The following is a 19,503-nucleotide window of genomic DNA, read 5'->3' as shown; positions in this document are numbered from 1 at the left end:
AGTGAAGGTGAACAGAAGCTTGACATTTAGTGAAAGGTATGTTAAGCAAGCGAAGATGGTACATATTCACAAGAGGGCTCACATCTGAAGCCAAAAACTCATACCAATAATATACTGGACAATACATATGCAAATTATAGAAAATTTGGGTCCAGCCTGAGACAAAATGCAAATGATACTCAAGCCTGGTCATACTTTGAGCTATCCTCAACACAGTGTATTTGCATACCACAAACAAAGACCCATTGCTCTGTTTCTTTTGTGCAAGTACTGTAGTTCCTTTTTTAGACTTTTCTTGCAAGACTTCATTTATTCATGCTCTCTTGGCTCAGAAACAGTTTCATTTGAACAAGCTATTTCTGGCATTTTTGCTCGAACATGAAAAGGAATGAACCAGGTTAATAAAATCAGACTTTTACATCTAGGATCCTGAAAGCACTTGTTCTTGCTGAAAAGCCACGCTGCCCTTTTATTCCACCTCGAATTTAAACACCTTCCCTCGCATAGGAAGCTGGATACACGGAGATCTCACTTTCATTCTGGCTGCATTCCTGAATATATTGCTTGGATCTAGACAAGCCCTCAGAGTCTCTTGCAAAGGCCAGGGTTATAAAGAGCACAAATAGCTATGAGCAGGCAGAGTGGAAACGCACATATTACAGCCCAACACCTGTGAGTGGAATCAATGCAAACTGGTGACCCAGCAAGTTACTCCGACTTTATGAGCACAAGCATGAAAAAACACAAACCCAAGAAGTGCAGAGCTTATGTTGAGAACAACTAATTATATATATGACTGAAACTATTCTCCAAAGAAACTTCAGCCCAAATATTGACAGTCAAAGGCCTGACCAGCAATGAGGAAGTTTGTGTTAACATCCTTCTGTGATGACTAAGAAGATGTGTGAGCAGCAGCTCCTCATCTGTGTTTAGCTGTTGACTCAGCCTCCACCTTGTCAGCTATCCACAAATACATACACACACACACACACATCCTGCACTCCCACTTGGCAGAAAACTTGTGGCAGCCTTTCAACAGCTCTCCACAGGTACTGCGCTACAAATTGCCTTCGATTCCGCTGCTGCATCAGCTGGTTTTGACAGCTGCGAGGCGGATAATTGGTTCAACTGTGGAGAAAAAAACGAATGAACAAGCCAACCATGCTTTGGCCTTGTGGCCTCCTTAAAGTCTGACGCTTTAGTGTTGATTACAGTGTGTAATGATAAAGGAGTGTGGAAGGAGATAGTGAGACTTGGCTCGAAGTAAAAGGGTAGTAAATTAAATTAAAAGAGTGCCACAACTTTGCAGAATGAATTTAAGTTTTACACTGTACGGATTTCTGTTGGTGTTTCAGATAGATGTATGTCTTGCACAAAACTCCGCCTTTGTTCACATAAACTATATCTCTAAATAAATAGAGACAGAATAAAATGCATTTTTGTTGCTATAATAATGTGTTACTTGTATTTTTCTTTTAATGACAATGTGCAGTAAGAGAGAAACACTTTTATTACTATTCTTGAAATCAGCACAATAAAAGTAGTTACTTGTGCAATACCCTTGTATGCTTTCTTGCACCGAGTTGGATGATACTGATACCACTGATATATCATTACACAAAATACCAAGCCAAGATCAGCAGCTGCTTAGATTAACCTGGCATAAAGACAAAAAGAGGGAAACAGTTGACCTAGCCTTAGCCAAGATTAACAATACAGGCCTGAAAGCAACCGTGCTTGTTATCTAACATGTTTGCTTGATTTATCTTCACATATGCAGAAATAAATGAAAAATTGTGTTTTAAGAGACTCAATAATCTGACTTGTTTTGGATGCAGGATTCCTAAAGCACTCAAGTGCCTTTTCAGCAGGAAAAATGCTAAGTGGCGACTGACTGTGGCATCGCAGGCACGAGAGATCCATGGCAACATCCTGTTCCCTGCCTCTGCAGATGCATTGCTGCATGTAGTTGCACATTTCTACAAGGTGAACAAGAAAGAAATGCCCTGCCACTGGTGTGAAACAAATGTCAGGGCACATAATTATGCATTAGAGTCCTGATAAGAACTACAGGGCCTACTCAGAAAGCATGACTTCATTTTCTATTTCTGATCAAGAACTCCAGAGGATATGCCCCATCTGTTTTAGGAGATACTGAATACATCCCATACGAATCATAGAAACACCAAAAGAGGCGTTAGGTTAAGCCATACATTCAGTTGTTTATCTCTCAAGTTCCTATTTGCAGATCATTCAGGCAGAATGTAAATGAGGCCCGAGGCTCTGCTACCACACCATCTCCATTTCTTTCTAGCAAAGGGAATCTGAAAGGAATGCAAAATCTAAAGCCCAACACTTTCTACAAAAGCAGCTTGAAATGAGGTCACAGTAGCCATTGTCTTGTACATGTCATGAAATTTAAAAAATCCTTATTGTCAAATATAATTTGAGAGTCAATATAATCATTTTTTTGATGACTGGTCAAAACAGCCTGCCTACCAGTCCTGTCTCCAATGATCTCGCAGTAGTTGTGGTTATTTATCAGCTTCAGCTCCAAACATATCGCCCAGCTGCAAACACTAATCTTTAGTGCTACGATCAGAGCATCAGAGTGTGTACAACTCAGATTTTTTTGCCTAGCATAAACACATTAATTGACCCTAAAATCTACCATGAAGGCTTTTGAAACTGACAGCAAAAAAAAAAAAAAGGAGATGAGATTGATCTATTTATCCAACTTAAAAACTGTTAGTAACTCACTCTCAGGGGATGACATCCACTGTCGAATCAAATAAATAAACAAGCCTTACCATCTGAGAAAGTCACGCTCATCAGAAATTATTATCTGCAAGATACAATCAAACGCAATCCCTTCATTTTGCCATAGTCACAAGCTTGTCACAGTCGGCTCTGAAGGGTAAACACTACTGGCAATGCAAAAAAGGATTTCATCCGAGATTTTTGGCAGCCGTTTCAGCATTTAAGAAAAATGTTTGAACAAACTACTTTTTGAGTAAAACCAGCATGAGTGTGTTACCAGCACTGACAGCGGAATATCAGCATGGGACTACATGACATGCTTACAAGTAGCAAAATACAAGAGAAAGCCAACAAAAAAAAAGTCACCCGTCTAGATACTAACGTTCTAAGGTCTCAAATAAATTCCAAATTTTTTACCCTCGCCAGGTATCAATGAGAGAACTAAAGCAACATTTTCAAGTCTCGCCTTGACCAAGAAAAAGCTTCACCAAAGTCAGAGTGTCTCTACACCCTCGCTTGATCGTAGCACTTATTTAACACTCTTTTGGTCCTTTGACCCTCTTGATTCCCTGCCGTTTGTGCAGCGCAATTTAGGACAGTAGCATGTGCCAGATTCACTGGCACTGTCCTGCCTTTCCCCTCTCCACTGCACAAGTTTGAACACTGCTTGCTGTTGAACAACTGAAATAGTGTTGTGCCAGTTGGTCTGAGCTGGTCATTTTTTAACTACTATGAGCCAGAGCTGACTACAAACAAGAGATTTTCTTTCACTTGACAAATGTTGGATGGCCATCTGACAATTAGGAGATACTTTGTGAGTTTAGCTGAAGGTATCATACAAATATCTAGTATCCCATCCCCTTGGTATACAGACCTTAACACTAGTAGACTAGCAGGTAAGAGTGCTCTTTAAAGCCATAATTATCTTTTCTCACAAGACATATTGCAACATCAAGACACACAAACAAACCTTAAATCTTTCTTTACAGACCTGACTGAGAGAACAAGGGGTCAGCATCGTCTGGCCCTCTTCCAACAGAGCCGATGCACTGAGATGCAAGTCTGGACAATCTATTTCAGATGAAGGCAGCCAGCAGCTGATTTTGAGTGCAGGTTGCAAATTGTCTTTGGCCATTGCTTAAGATTTACAGGGGAGTCTGAATGCAAATCATCCCTGCGAAGACATTAATCCAGCCGGGGTATTTCATTAGAAGGCCTCTGCTGAAGAGGGGAATCCATGTGCTCATAAATTTGGTTTGGCACACTGATTGTTCAGCAGATCGCTGGGTAAATGAGTGGATGCCACCAGCCACAAGAACCAGCTTTCTCTATTATGCTATTATTTCCTGCTGAGGGGGTCCCAAAACACGTGCTCAAGCTGTTACAGCGGTTATAGTTGGACTATTTATGAACCTGCCAATCTGCAGTCCACAGGCTCCATCCAGGGGCTTTGTAAGGCAGCTGAGGTTTTCTTGGGCAGCCAGTTGCAGCAAAGAAGCCAAGCCACAATCATTATAAGTAACAAAGAAGGTGATTATAAAGCAGCCAGTGATTTTAAGGCAATCACAGCAAAATCAACAACTTAAAGGGAACAATTATCAAAAATTTCATTATCTATTGATTAACTTATCACGCTGTCAAGTTAAAAGGACATCCAATTTAAACCCATCCAAATATGTGTTTTACTTACCATCACATTCTGTGAAACTGCAGTCAAGAGCATGTGTAACAATGACATATCTTTGTACATATGAATACAAAAAAAATAGCAGAGTCGGGATACTGTGTAAAGGGTAAATAATTTCAACCGTTTAAACTAGGAATAGTTGTGGGGGTTTTTTTCGTTTTAAACACATGCTCACTCGGACTTAGCAACAGACTTATACCGCTAAAAAACACTTAACTAGTTAACTGGCAACAGGTCAGTAACGTGATTGGGTGAAAAAAAAACAGCATCGCAGTCCAGCTAACAGTCCAACAATATGAGAAAAAGACAATAATCATCTCTGTGATCATTTATTCAGGAGTGCTAGAAGACAAAATTTTAACGGAACATAAAATCTGATTAACTGCAAAGCCTTAGTAAACACGTTTTAGGGCACCAAGCTGCCATCCAGGGGACATGTATTTCAGCCATGGTCTTATTTTTTTTGTAAGACAAGGCCAAACCACCATCCGCATGTGTTACCAACGCACGACGGCTCTCTGCTTTAAAAAAAAACAGGTGCTAAACAGATCTGCCTGATTGCCTAATGAAAGCATCTGGCGCTTTGTGCATTCCTCATACTTAATTTGAAGCAAAAATTACTTCATAATTATCACATTTGGACTTCTCCATCACCCAAAACTCCCAGAGTGTTCTTATAAGAAGAAGTGATGCAACATAGTGATAAACACACGCCCCTACTTACCTTGAACATGATGACATGTTTTCTTAAAATATGAGGTTTACATTATTTGCAAATCTGGTTAAATTTTTTAACAGCTGTCCAACTTTTTGAAAATTGGGTACAGTACACTTAAGACCCATTTTGTAGCATTCATGTTCCATCAAAAATGGTTATTTGCATAATTGTGCAGCTGCTCTAACTTATCTAACCCATCAAACTGCAAGGCTTACAGTTTAGTGGCAGCCAAATATGTGCGATGAATGTAAACCGCTCCGCAAAGCACAAATGCCCGGTGTGCACCGTCTTCCTCAAAACCCTGTACAAATGGAGAAGAGACAGGAGATGTTCTGGAGCAGGTCATGGTAGAAATGAGGCAAAGAATCAGCAACTCAAGCGCCTCGCTGCTCGCTCATTGGATCTGAAACACTCATTAGAGAATTAACAGGACGAGAGATGGAGTTTGCGATGATATCTCACGTTAGTCATTAATAATTGATCTCTCAAGATCACTGACGCTTCTTTACTGATCCGGATTCATAATGAATTTAAATGAAAAATAAAAAAAAGATCTTGACAAACACAGCCTCTGCGGGGCAACACACTCAGAGATGATACTCTTCTGAAACTGTATTTTTCTATATTCAATCATCAAACAATACAAATCCCTCTCGTGTAGAGCAGCAAATGGAGCAAACTGCAAAAGTAAACTGTTTCTCAAGTTTTAGGATCTACATTCAAATACGTCTTTAGCACATTTCTGAAAACAGAGAATGACATATCAGCTGTTTGCCATCCACAGCTGACAAAGTTATCTTTCTGGCAATCACATTGGCACCCCAAATATTGTTTGCGCTTGGCTGGCTATCTGGGCCCGGGACATAGTTTGAATGCTAAATGTGGGTTGGCAGATGCATCTACCAGCTAAGAAATGAAAGCACTTGCAGGCACTATTCCACCCCAGACCCCAGAGACAAGTTCAGATCATGAGTGATGCACTCTGATTAAACCACCAGTCTCCCCTGGATCATGCAAGAAAACCTTTCATCACAGCAACTGTTAAAAGGGGATTTCTCCTGGATTATATTCACTGATGAGACGGAACAGGCATGTGTGGTTCTGCTTTGATTTTAATGTAAGTAATAGTGACGTGAAATTGTAGGAGGGCAGTTAAACTGCATTTTTTAAAACAAAAAAGAAGCACAATCAGCATAAACACTGTTGAACTAAAGGACTAACAACGCCGGTACCATGATTACTGGAGACCTGATATACATGTGATTTCTAACTATTGCCAACTCCTCTTCCAATCCTCCTCAACCAGCTCCTGGGGTTTACAATTACCCAGGTGGACCTATTTGTGGATTCTAATCAGGGTCAGTGCACATCACAGTGTTTTCCAATACCTGCACAGTTGCTGTGCACATCCTGAAACTCACAGCGTTAACCAGGAGCCTGTTCTGCAGAAGTCGCAGGCATATCTGTTGACTTGTCAAAACACAAGTTCCACTATCAGTGGCGCATCACATTTCCTGCTCTCTGCACTTTCTTTCTAAAAGAGGGCTATTGGAAAACAGCTCAAATAACATGAAAGTAAAAAAAGCTTTTAATTTACAATCAATCCAAGATAACAGCAAGCAAGCTAACGTATTTTTCAGAAGATGAAAGTCACTCATACGTGTTGCACTGTACATTGTACACCGTGTATTTTTTTCCTTCATTTCTTTCCAGCACTTACAGATGATATCTTAGTCCAAAACAGACAGAGATGACAGCACAGCTCACAACTCTCCACATGCACTATGACCAAACAGCACGCACAGTATTCAAGATAACTATCAAATACAAATAAGTCTGTTCTTGCATACATACACCTGTTATCAGGTCATGAGAATGAATTCAATATGGGGAAGCGTTAAAGAATAAATGCTCCGAACGGATGCATACATTGTAATTGAACAGTATTTAGATGCAAACTGAGAGCAAAAAGCAATTTTACTTCAAAGTCCACAAAAGTTACTTAGATTCTACTGCCAGTGGAACTGACTTGCTTAATCTATTGAAAGAAAAACAAGAAAAAGACTCAAACAGCATCAGAATGAATGGTGCAAAACCCCAGCCAGGCTTAATTTCCTCCTGATAAAAAGTTCAACACTCAGTATGAGCTTAGCAGTTTACTGTTTTCTGTGTAACAGCAGTATGGCCTCAGGTTCAAACCTCTGGGTGCTTTCAGCTTGGAGCTATAATGTGTTAAATGACTTTATTTTGCATATAAAAATGTAGAGCATCGGCCCACAGTTTGCATAAAGATACAGGACAGAACCACATGATGCTTCAGTTCTGTGTGAACTCTTCAGATAGTGATTCTGAAAAGAAGCAGTGTTCCATCTATAAAGGCATTTAAGGCTTTAGCCTTTCTGGGACCAATGCTTTTTATGATGTCTTTATGATGTCTTTTTAAAATGTCTACTGATATGTGACTGTTACTTTTTTTTTTCTTTTTACAAAGAATTACAAACAGAAATTTAAAGTATTAAGCAAGAACAGAGTCTGCATTAAGAGGGTGAGGGAGTGGTTGTTGAGAAACACTCACTTTTATCCAGACAACCCGTGTTTTTCTTTTTCTAAAGGACCATGAACTGTAACACAGTGAATATCCACTGCACCAAAACTATAGACTTTTAGGTTTGTCACTTTTAAGCAACGGGAGTAAAAACAGAGAACGACAAAAGGGGGCAGGCCAAAGCTTCTCTCAAATGACTCATTCTAAAGTAACTAAAGCACGACAGTTCTTATTCATAACAATTTTCGAATTGTCACTCTTAGTATTAAGACTTTTGCCTTCGAACAGATTCAAATTTATAAGGTAATATTTAGAGAGACTTTCTCATCTTATTCAAAGTTAAGCTAACCCTCACTTACTTAGCAGACAGAAGAGCAAAATACAAAGTTGGAGGAGAATTAAAGGAGTGCATTAACAAATGGTGATCTCATTGGTTAATCAACTGCCTCCTTAAATTCTTGGCACCACAACAAAAAGGCATACTTCTCAAAATTTCACTCCATTCCACTCTTTACCCATACTTTACCCTTTCACACAGACAACTGGTGTCGTTCATGACAGTTTATGTAATTGGAGAGAGGGTCATCAGTTTCTTACAGTCAGTGCTAGTCACGTTATTACAAACTTTGAATGAAAAACGCCACAGTAACAGGGAAAAGGACTCGCTCTGCATCACAAACAGAGCTCTGTCTACGTTCTTGACATACTGTTAAGCAGAAACTTCAGATATACTTTGTCCCCTGTTCCTGCTATCCATAAGCAGCATCTACAGGCAAAGCAAAGGTCTGAAGAGTGCTTGTTTAGACAGCATCAGCTGTTTGCATCAATGCTGATACTCAGGCATGTGATCTCTGATTTGCACTGGAGTGTTTTTTCAGCTCAGTTTTTCAGTTGATTACGTGGTCATAATAAGCGTCAAGATTTACTCATTTGAAGCAATTGTTGCCAAACAACAAAATGCACACAGTTCCTGAAGAAGAAATGAGTAGACACGTGTGTCCGTCTTACCAAAAGAGGCAGATGATGAATGTTGGTTTAACACACGTTATCATAAAATAGAGTAGTCAAGTGTCTTTTAGTCCTCCTGCAGAGGCTCAGTCCTTCCTTTGGAAGTATGCAGACAGGAAGATAAGGAGAGGACTCTAAGATACAGGAACTCTTAGGAAGCCCTCAGGAAAATCAGAAAACAAAGACTAAAATGTCCTTGCTTCTTTGGCTGATGACTGTCACAGTGCACCTGATCCTGAATGGCTGGTCAGTTCAGTTTCTGGGTGCACACAGTGATTAAAATCCTGTTCTCACTATGCTAAAATAACACTTGCATATCCCAGAAACAGACTTTTCACAAATCTTTTGCTTTCTTTGAATAACTCACTGCTCTTAACTGGCATTTTTAATATTACATCCTCTATTAATCACACTTTACTTTACAAAAAGCTGTCATTTCCCCATAAGGCTCACAGAGGTAATCAAAGATTCCTAAGTAACATTTGTGCCCTGTCTACCAGAACTGGGCTCAGATAGTGTTCACATACAGAATGAGAGATGGCAACAGACTATTTCTGGAGGAATCACACAGAATATCTCATAACAGCTGCGTGAGATTTACCGATGGAGTAAACTAAAGGTCAATGTCCTAATCTCACGAGTCTGGTTTTATCAACCAGCCAAGACACACAGCTTCTGAGTCAACATTATTGATTTGCTGCCACTGAATCCCATGACATCAACATGCCCCCGGAGACAAAGGTCAGGCACGATCACATGATCCTGCAGACTGTCGAGGCAGACTTAAATATCTGCTTGCGTAGGCATTTTTGAGCTCTATCCGACAGAAGACTGACTTCAACATAGCAGCAGGGCAGAGAGGGTAATCCTGAGAGTAACTGGACTACTAACAGATGCTCTGTTCCGCTGCCCTGCCTCCTCTGCTCTGCCTGGGGTTTAACCCACCGACTGCCCTGAAGCACAACTTTGCAATGCAGCAGCTGAAACCTCTGACAAAAAAAAAGAAAAAAAAAAAAAAAAGAAAAGCAAAATAAGAAAAGTCCAATGTGCATGTCCACGTCCATGAAAAGCTCTTAAATGATTTGTGAGTGTTTTGCTTACAGCAGTTACAGAATGTGATAAAGACCAAACTGAGATAAGGATGATAAGTGGCACTCAGAGAAAATTGTTTAAAAATTATTCAGGCTTTAGTGCTGAAGAGCACAGGACGTGTTTGTGAACATTCTAATCTGCACTTAATGATATGGCTAGTTACACACTGTTTTAGGCTAAATGAAGCAGTGCATTTAAAAAAATAAAAAATTACACACAGTGACGGTGGTTGCTGTTGTGTATATATATATATATATATATATATATATATATATATATATATATAAAGCAACAAAAGCAATTTTCAGTGTGTAACTCAGCGACCCATTTTCCAGTGGCAGACACTGGTAAACAGTACGCAACTACGTAAAACCCTGTGGCAGCCTTCGATTGAGTGCAGTTTCCAACTTTGTTAAAGACGAATGAAGTAAATGCGGGTAAACGGCGAATATTTAACTTCCCCGGAGCAATACTAGGTGTTGCTATGTCTTACTTTTCCTGCGTGACATGCTCTTTTATGGCTCCCAGTGTGAGCAGGCTGCTGCTGCCCTGCAGCAGCCTGCAGGTTGCCAGGTGCCGCTGGTACTGCTCCTTCAGGCAGACGTTCTCAGTGCACAAGTCGGACACTTGCTGCTCCAGCTCCTCTATCCTTCCCTTCTGCCTCTCCAGGAACTCCTGCTGGGTCTCAATGATATTGTTAAGCTCCTTCAGATATTCCGCAGCCCTGGTCGGGTTCTCGGTAGGGCTTTCCATGTCGCCCTGACCGACTGCCTGCCTTCGCTTCCTTTGCGCTGTGTGTTTCCCTGTCGTGTCGTCCAAACGGGATGTTTGGTAATCCAGGCAGCGTTTAGGCGCAACAAATCAGTGGGTTGCGTCTTTTACGCCTCGTCATAGTTTCAAGTCGGTGATCTTGATATTTCCAAATGTGATATAGACTCCCAGTATTTCCAAGTCTTGCGGCGCAAAACTACAGAAGCTGCGCGCGTATTAGGCTGCAAATGTCAGCAGGATTCAAAATATCAGTCAGCCAAATGTGACAGACTTCATTGGACGGATCGCAGTTTGCTCTCCGGTTGCCTGTGTTTGATCGTTCCTCCTGTTGGCAACACGCTATGATTTCCTTCTATTACCTCTCGCTCCATGCTGTTCCCGTGACTTTTCGTAAACAGACGCTGGCTGTCGAGTAGGAGGGGTTTGCAAGTTTTATGAATCCGCAGCTCTCTTTGAGGAGTGACAGGAGCAGATGAATTTTGAGTTTGTTTTTTTTTCTGTTCTGATCAATTTCCACATATCATCTTCTCCCTTGCTTTTTCTCATCGTGCCATCAGTTTGATGGACATATGATTTGATGTAACTTTGCAGCATGACAGGCCGTCTGTTTAATGTTGTAGCAGTTTGGTAAACACACGCAGAGTTGTCTTCTATGATGTCTATGTATTGCCATTTCACGCAGCCGGCTGTGATCCCCTGTTGGGAAATTAAGTAATATATTACAGATAGGAGGGGAGCAGACTGTGTTAGTTTTTGAATAAAACAAACAAAACGACTCAGCTGCTCCGCACATCTGCATGTGGGAGACAAAGACTGATGCTAAAGTTCCATGGGTGGTTATCTCATTTCTTTTCTGCATCCGTGCCCTTAAACAGAGGCCTCAGAGCAAAACTTCACCAATACAGGAGAATGACAACCAAATCGGCCATTTGCAGACATCCCCTGTAGGATTTGTGGCATTCCAGACATCTGTGTAGGAGCTGAGAGGCAAATCAATAACAAAGATTGAGTAATGGCAGTTTACTCTACCTTGCACTCGTGGTCACTCCCTACATTATTGGGCCCATCATATCATAGCAACATGCATTAAAGTGGTTGTATAAAAACTCTGCTGCTCCTTACCCCTTTTCTCATTTTCTTTTGATCCTTTTTCAAAGCCCCGTTGAGATGCTACATTCCTGGATGAAGCTACAGCACAAGGGAGTTGTCCATGAAACCCAAAGCTTTACTTTCATGATGTACCACCTGAAGGCTGCATTTGGATGATCTAAGAAAACTTGGGCAGCAGTGTAAGGACATATATTTGGACAGGAGGCCAAGGAGAGCCATTACATCAAAGTCAGCACTTAAGAGTCAAATGTGCAGTGGCACCAAGGAGCCAAAACAAAAACACATTTTTCGAAATGTCCCTGCATTTGGAAAATGACGGCAAACAGAAAAAAAGCAGCATTTCCCAAAGCACAGCAACAAAACCTAAAGACAAACAGCAAAAAATATTTTACAAAGTACATCAGACAACACCCCACAACCAAAGGGAAGCCGTTCCGAAAAATCTGTTTTGAAAAATATATAATTTCCCAAAATACAACATTTTAAAGAAGGGTAGAGTGAAGATGAGCCACTTTTTACTTATGGAGTCCTCAGGATAAGATTAAATGAGTCAGAAGTGACATGAAAGCCTCTCACCACATTTCAGGATGTGTCTTATCATTTTAAACCATCAGAATTAATCTATGACAAAGTGTGCGAAAACTATTGTGTCTTGTAGGAAGTGTTGCCATGGCTCAATTTGCCCAAGGTTAGGGGGCAGTTGATCCCATGAGTTGAACTGCATGGAGGTAAAATGACCATCGAACTAAATTTAACCCGTAAGAACCCAGACCCATTTTTCCTTAAAGCTGCAGTCTGCAAGATTTGTTGTTGTCATACGTAAAGTCCTACTTTTTGGCATTTTAAGAGTTTACATGATCTATCAGAACGCTTGAAGTTGAAAACGGTGACCTCCGTAGTCGCAAAATGCAAGAAATGCTTATTTTTTAACCGAAAAATAAAAAGTTATTCAACTTCCTGTCCCGCCCCTTCAAAACACATGAGAACTCGTGCACGTAGACGTGCACGCCAGATGCGCCTACACGACTCCTCATTCATCAACTCACCTGTCATGTGCGATCATGGAAGACACAGTAAGTAGACTAGCCCGTAATGAAGTTCAATAGTCTAGATAAATAAGCGTGGGGACGAGCCTACCTTGTATCGCGCGTGCACAATCGGTGATTGACAGGCAGCAGAGCCCAGCTCGTAAACCTGATTGGTTACCTTTTACCGGTCCGGTCTGCAATTTTGTAAACAAACCTGCTGGCTTTGGAGGGACCTAGCGGGACATATAGGGGACCTAGAGAACTCTTTTTTTTTTTGTATTGGGGTATTTAATGTACTACTTTCAGAATCCCCGGACAGTTCCAGGCATTATGCTTGAAAAAGAGTTGCAGACTGCAGCTTTAAATGAAAATGATAGGGAATACAAAATGAACCAAATGGACCACATAGATTGAAAATACCATCTGTAATGTTAAATATGTCACAGTGGCCATTTTGATAAATTCATTTTTGTTTCAATCATTTGGGTCCTTATGGGGTAAATCAAACCTTTTGAAATCAATTCAATTGCACGTTTTTGTTTTACAAATAGTCATAAATCTTTTCTTAAAGATAACACAAAACCTAAAAAAGGGATTCCAGAAAAGCTGTTATGGTCCCAAAAACAGAACAATTGTTGCAAAAAAACTTGATAAATGCTGCAGTAGAAAGAATAAGCAAATGTCCCTGAAACGAATAAACAATTTTTATGTCAAATAACAGACAAAACAGTCTGTGAGAATTAACATTATGTATGATAAAGACCATTTCAAATGCAAAAAACAGTCCTTTTTTCACTTTTGGGAACTTATAAAACAAACCAACAGTTTCATTTTGAAGACCAGTGCAAATGACTTTCCATCAATTCACCAAGGTTGCAGTGAAACGTAAATTATCGCTCCTTCATTTCACTTCCTCCAGCCTCAAACCTAGCTCAGTTTACCCCACAGCGTTTGGCTCACTTTGCCCCATATCTGTTATTTTGGGGGCTAGTTTACCAATTCAGGCACATATTTCCAGCAGTGTGCAACAAGACGTTTTTAGACCTGGATAAACTGACATTCATGTAGCAGCCATCACGTCTGATGTCACAAATTTACTTTGACAAGCAAAAAGCAGGTTTTAAAGAAATTGGCTGCTCATCACTGCTCCCGTGTGCTTCTACTTTTTAGAGTCTGGCAGAAATGATGGGTGCTTTGAATTCAAAATGAATGGTCACGTGACAATAAAAGCACATGGTTGCCAAGATACAGAGAGTGGGTCAACTCACTCACTGGCTCATCTTTTCCCCCCTCTCCCTTTCAAGGATGTTTCATCAAACATGGGGGGAATAAAGAACACAATGTTTAAAAAAAACAGTATTTTGTTTTGTTATTCTTTTCCTGAACTATCTTTTGTCCGTCATTGTGTTTTGTGAAATACTGTTCTTGTCTTTTGTTTGTCATCCTCTGTGACATGTTGTATTTCCCAAAACCCTGCCCCATGTCTAATGCTATTTGTGCAATGAATTGATTTGAGGGAAACTCTGTTGCGTTTTGTCGTCGTGTGGCACATTTTTGTGTTTTTTTCAGTGTCGATGCTGTGAACTTCTTAGACCTTTCGACGTAACGTTTCTTCGCCTCTGGATGCAAGGTTACTTTTGCTCAACCGGCCCCGTTTGTGAAACAAGAAAAACAAGTAAAATTAATAAAAAGAACACACAATATCACGTAATAAAATCAATAACCCTCAATTCCTCTATAAAGCCACACAGCTGAGGTGCAATTGAGGTGAGGTGCAACTCTTGACTCATGGATAACGAATGCCAGTAATCACAGGATATCCAACACTTCAAAACATACTGCTTTTCAATATTATGCTCCTGAGTTTGCGCCTTACTTGCTTTGGCTGACCGCTCATATGCCAGAGTGAGAATGGCTGTCAGCCAGGAGGATTTATTTCTGATATATTTAAATAAAGTCTCTCGTCCAGCCCCATAAAATACATGCCAGCTGTGATGAGGACAAAGGAAAGAGTGGAAAAGTTTCCCTCTCCTTGGAAAAACAAGTCACGTGAAAAAGAAAGTATACCCACTTGTGTGTATCAGGACATAATGCAATTTCAAAAGAAAGAAATATGGTCCATAACAGGTCTTTATCTGAGGTCAAAATAACCTCATATGAACATTAAACACAAATCAAATGACACATATATTCTGTTGTTTTTTATTATACAAAAACTCAGCCTAAATGTGTAGGCAGTGTGTGAAAAGGTACATCCTCACTGTTTTCATTGGAATTGAGAGTTAAATAGCAGCCGGGCACTGAAAATCAAATACACTCGATTAACTGATTATAACCGAGTATAAAAGCAGAAGTTTTGGAAGTTCGCTGGTCTGTAACGTTTGGAGGTCTCATTCGGTGTCTTAACTCATTGATCGCCTTCACTGAGAATGCAATAAGCCATCTGGAACAGTGGCCATTTCCCTTCACACATACAGCAACATCAGCTCAACGGGCTGACAGGAAGGGTTTGTGCAAACTGTGTGCTTTAATGCCACATTTAAAACCCACGTGCCACTATCCACTGACGGGAATAGATTAAGAACGGTTATGTGCATTTCACTACATTTTAACTGAAGAAGACATTTGATAAAAACTAGTGTGCTGTCAGCGTCTCCTGCAAGCAACTGGAGGTCGCCAGTGGTTGGCTTGTTTTCTTACACAACACACCGGTTAGCGTGTTTTCTTTTATTCCATGGCTGGCCAACATCTTAAGAAATACTCCTGAGCCCTTGTTGTGGCTGTAGCCTGAGTCACACAGCTGGCCTTCCGGCGCTCTCTCATAAACAGCTTTCAGGCATGACTCGAGGCTCCGACTAACTCAAACCCCCAATGACATGTAAGGAGCGTGTGGGGAGTAAATGCAAATGCTGTGGCTGGAGCTTTACATGCCCAACACAGGATTAGTTTACACGGTCAGGAGTGCATGGTTTTATTCTCTTAGTAACAAATGCCATGTGTTTACCTGAAACTTATTCAAAGTAAAACTTTCAAACTTTGTATCCAGCTTCTGAAATGGAAAAAAAAAAAAAAAAAAAAAACTAAAACGGTATGCTGTTTCTATAGAAACTATTGCTCTAAAGTGTGCCTCTGGGTCTTAGAGATTTGTGATTTCAATTTCCAATTTTCGGAACTTCCATAAACATTTGATCAATAGTTACTGACCTAATAAATCCTCCAACTGTTAAAAAAATTTAAAAAAGTTTGAGTGAAAGTGAAAATCCATGACAACGAGTGGCAGAGCTGCAGAGTTTAAGTGTGCTACAGCTGATACTTTTGCTGTTTTACAGATCCTCCTGTGCTGTACATTCGGCTTTGCCAACCTACACTAGATTGTGTGGCGCTTGTTGACACGCAGGCTGCTGTGGTGGGCATACAAATGAGCCAGGTGACTGAGACTCAGCACAGCAGCCCAGAAGAGTGGCACAGACAAATGGGACATATAGTCTGATAAGTGGTCAAAGACCTTTTACATTTCCTGAGGGAGGCCAGCAGCCTGGCACCCTCCCTCATCTCATTGTGTCTGTGAGCAATGTGCAAGACTGCTTTTGAATCAGTAATTACATGTAAAGAGCAGGACACGCTACGACGTCCGTACATTTGCTTCTGAATTAGCATCCTTTTCTATTCAAATGAGCAACAACGCTGAAAAAGTAAGAACATTAAATGCATATATGACCATAGTAATGAAATAACCGATGCGTTAAATTAATTCATAGGGATGCAGAAAAAAAAAAATAATAAAAAGAATTGTCGAGTGGGTGAGCTAGTTTCGTTTCACAATGCATCTACGTGTCAAATTAATGAGAAACAATGCAGTTCTATTCAGCCGAGCATGTGGGAAGGGATTTTATAGAAATGTAAACTTTTCTATTCTTTAAAAATAAGTCTAACACACACACAACACTGAGCATAAAAAGTTAAAAAAACAAACAACTTTAATTAGAAAAGCAAGCGCAAACTCACACAGGCAACAGTGCTTGTATTTGCATCATGTGCTGAAAGCTGCTCGGATGAAGCTGTATGGCAGGACGACAAATCTTCGATACAAGATGGCCAACATAAATACAATTCTGTGTCAGTACTTATGAAAATATGTCATTTAAAACAAAGTTACACTACGATGTGCCAACAATTCAACCATGCTACAGTCATCTCTAGATATGTGGGCTGTGAGATCTAACAGACAGACAAAGAAACATCACATTTGAAATGAGCCCAGGTCACATTTGAGTACTTTTACAAAGAAGGAACACCTGTTGATGAAAAGCTGAATGATGGTTCACATTTTGCAACCGCTTCACATTAATGAATTAAGACAGGAGCTGTGTCTGTTGTGGCTCAAAATGTCAGAAAGGTTAAATAACAGAGAAGTTCTATTCCCTCCTGCAATGAAAAGACAAGCCTTTTCTGAGGCAGTTTGGATGATGCACATTTGAAGGGTTCGTCGCCTGCGAGGACGGATTCAGTGGACGACAGCTTTTCAAAAAAAAAAAAAAAAAAAAAAGAAAAAAAATGCACAAGCTACAACATAAAATGCCATCTTCTGCTCAGAAAAAAAAAACCCCTAAAGATCAAGTAAATGTTTGCTTCCTGTCCATGAAGACCGCGGTGTCTCCTGAGTTAGACTTTCACATGTCGAATACGATAATTAGAACACACACAAATATCAAAAAGCGACTTTTCATTCCAAGCACAAGCTACTGATTTGGTTTTTAAATAGTCTTCAAAAAAACGTCAGTCATTAAACAGAGTGGTCTTGTGTAAAATCTACTTTCGTAGCAAATCACAAAAATACACACTTCTTATCAATATATATACACGCACACACACATTTCCACACAAAAGCATACAAAGAAAGAGATAGCCCTGTAATCATCTTGTACAATTTTCTAACTGACCCTTTTTTATTAACTGAAACATTTTTTATTTAAGTTTCTGTGCCAACAAAATGAAAAACTGCAAATTTCCGTCATATCCCGACAGCGTTCACCCCGGGGGACAGAGGCACATTCTATATAAATTAAAGGCCGATGGTGTTGTCGTTTTGAAGAACACAAGCGGAGGACTTCATCAGGATTTGTAGTCTGGAGAGTAGAGACGCGACCTGGGGCTGCTGTTTGGAGTGGCCCCGGGTATCATGCTGTTAAAGGGACTCGATACGGGCGAGTTCAGACCTAAAATGGAGCCAAATATTAAATAAAGCAAACAGTCACTCTGTCGATGCTTATGAATAGCTACGATGAGGAAGTTGCATAAATACAGAATAACTTACGAGTGGTTTGAAAACACGCGTTGATAAATGTTGAATGGAGGAAAGACAGAACTGTGTCATACTGAAATATGGGGGCAAACCACTGAAATGCTTTTCATCATTTTAGCTCAGCTCAGACATCACAGCTATGACACAGTGGTACGACCTCGCCTCCAACACTGTAATGTTCTAACAGCATAATCGGCACCAAATCAACTATGACATCTAGCAAACTGACTATTCAGGCTTTTGTCGCAAAAAGAATAGAATTTGCTGAACAACTCCGGCTTATTTCAATTGAATGAGATAAAGAACAACTGCATTCATTTTGTGAGGAGTCAATCTGAAGAGCTGCGCTGCTGATGCGAGCGTGCCACGCCACACAGAATGAGCATCGATGCTGAGCTTTGTGGACTGACTGGTCCATTTGAAGAGCTGTATGTTGGTTGTTAAGGTACTGTGTGAATATGTAATCATAGATCCAGTGGATTGATTTTGTGAAGGGCCACACTGATGGAGAGCCCTCTCCCTCTCTTCACCGCTGCTCACAGCTGGAAAGTGATCATATTTTGTCTTCGCCTCTAAGCTTTTAGGTTGGGTTTAAATTAGCTGTTTGGTCAGTCAGTGCAGTTAATTTGATCCACTCCAAAAGACATCAATCAGAGCACTGAGCCGACATGAGAACGTTGCTTATCTTCACATGACCCTCAAAACTAATCTTACATACTTAGCAACCGATTTAATCATTCATGTTTGGCTGGGTGGTAAACTGCATGGCTCTCTGTGGCGTGACAAACCATTTATTGGTGATTTAAAGGACTTTCTGATAACGAGAAGGGCAGCATTTCTTTAACTATTCTAACAGCCAGATTTATAGCCTTGGATTCCTTAAAACAGCTCTTAAATTTTTCTAATGAAGTCTTTGCTCCTTCCTTCATAACCCATTAGCGTCTCACGTTTACGGCTAATACAAACTGCTGTTCTGCCATAGAAGACTGTAGTAAAATATGGAAGTAAAGGATCAGGAAATTAACTGCTGTTTCAAGGTATTATCATGTGAATATATGCATCTGTCTTTACAAACAACTGCATCACAATGATGCTGTCCTACCGGCGATGGGTGGCGGTGTCCTCTGGATGAAAGCCGGGTGATGGAGTTGTTCTCTTGGAGAGAACAAAGAGTGGAGGACTGCAGGCAGGAAATCCACAAAAAGAAAAATTAGAGCGGTTTGGGGACTTGGTATAAAGAAAAAAATAGCCAGTTATGAACACATTGTACAGTTGGAGTATTAGATGTTTCAGGAATTTATGTTAAAAGGATGTCAAGGTTATAGAAAGTATAGAAAGTTCTATTGACTAACTTAAATAAGCAGCCCCCTTCAAAATCATGGGAGGAAAGTTTAAAACCCAAAGCTGCATATCGCCTGTCCAACATTCATGTACTTCTGTTACAGCATGGGCACGTATGGCTGCCAATATAACTGGCACACT

At 40.3% G+C, this 19,503-nt stretch overlaps 2 protein-coding genes across 5 annotated transcripts in view; both read right to left on the bottom strand.

Moving 5' to 3' along the window:
• Positions 1 to 10,961, bottom strand: part of LOC142389775 (IQ motif and SEC7 domain-containing protein 1-like) — a 93,248-nt gene extending 82,287 nt beyond the window's left edge. For 2 of the 4 annotated variants that reach the window (XM_075474865.1, XM_075474864.1), the window contains exon 1: positions 10,304 to 10,961. In XM_075474865.1, coding sequence (XP_075330980.1) covers positions 10,304 to 10,563 — 260 coding nt within the window. In that variant the 5' untranslated portion in view covers positions 10,564 to 10,961. The remainder of the gene's footprint in view (positions 1 to 10,303) is intronic. The other 2 variants (XM_075474856.1, XM_075474858.1) reach the window with 1 other exon arrangement.
• Positions 10,962 to 16,678: 5,717 nt separating this feature from the next.
• The window catches only part of nup210 (nucleoporin 210), a 28,696-nt gene continuing 25,871 nt past the window's right edge, over positions 16,679 to 19,503 (bottom strand). Inside the window, exons 39-40 of the mRNA XM_075474854.1 lie at positions 19,124 to 19,201; positions 16,679 to 17,935 (exon numbers count right to left, since the gene is read on the bottom strand). Of these exons, the coding sequence (XP_075330969.1) occupies positions 17,832 to 17,935; positions 19,124 to 19,201 (182 nt within the window). The 3' untranslated portion in view covers positions 16,679 to 17,831. The remainder of the gene's footprint in view (positions 17,936 to 19,123; positions 19,202 to 19,503) is intronic.

This window comes from Odontesthes bonariensis, chromosome 10 (genome assembly GCF_027942865.1).
Source record: "Odontesthes bonariensis isolate fOdoBon6 chromosome 10, fOdoBon6.hap1, whole genome shotgun sequence".
NCBI lineage: Eukaryota > Metazoa > Chordata > Actinopteri > Atheriniformes > Atherinopsidae > Odontesthes > Odontesthes bonariensis.
Note: the sequence above shows the minus strand (reverse complement) of the source record. Positions and strands in the feature narration are given on the sequence as shown.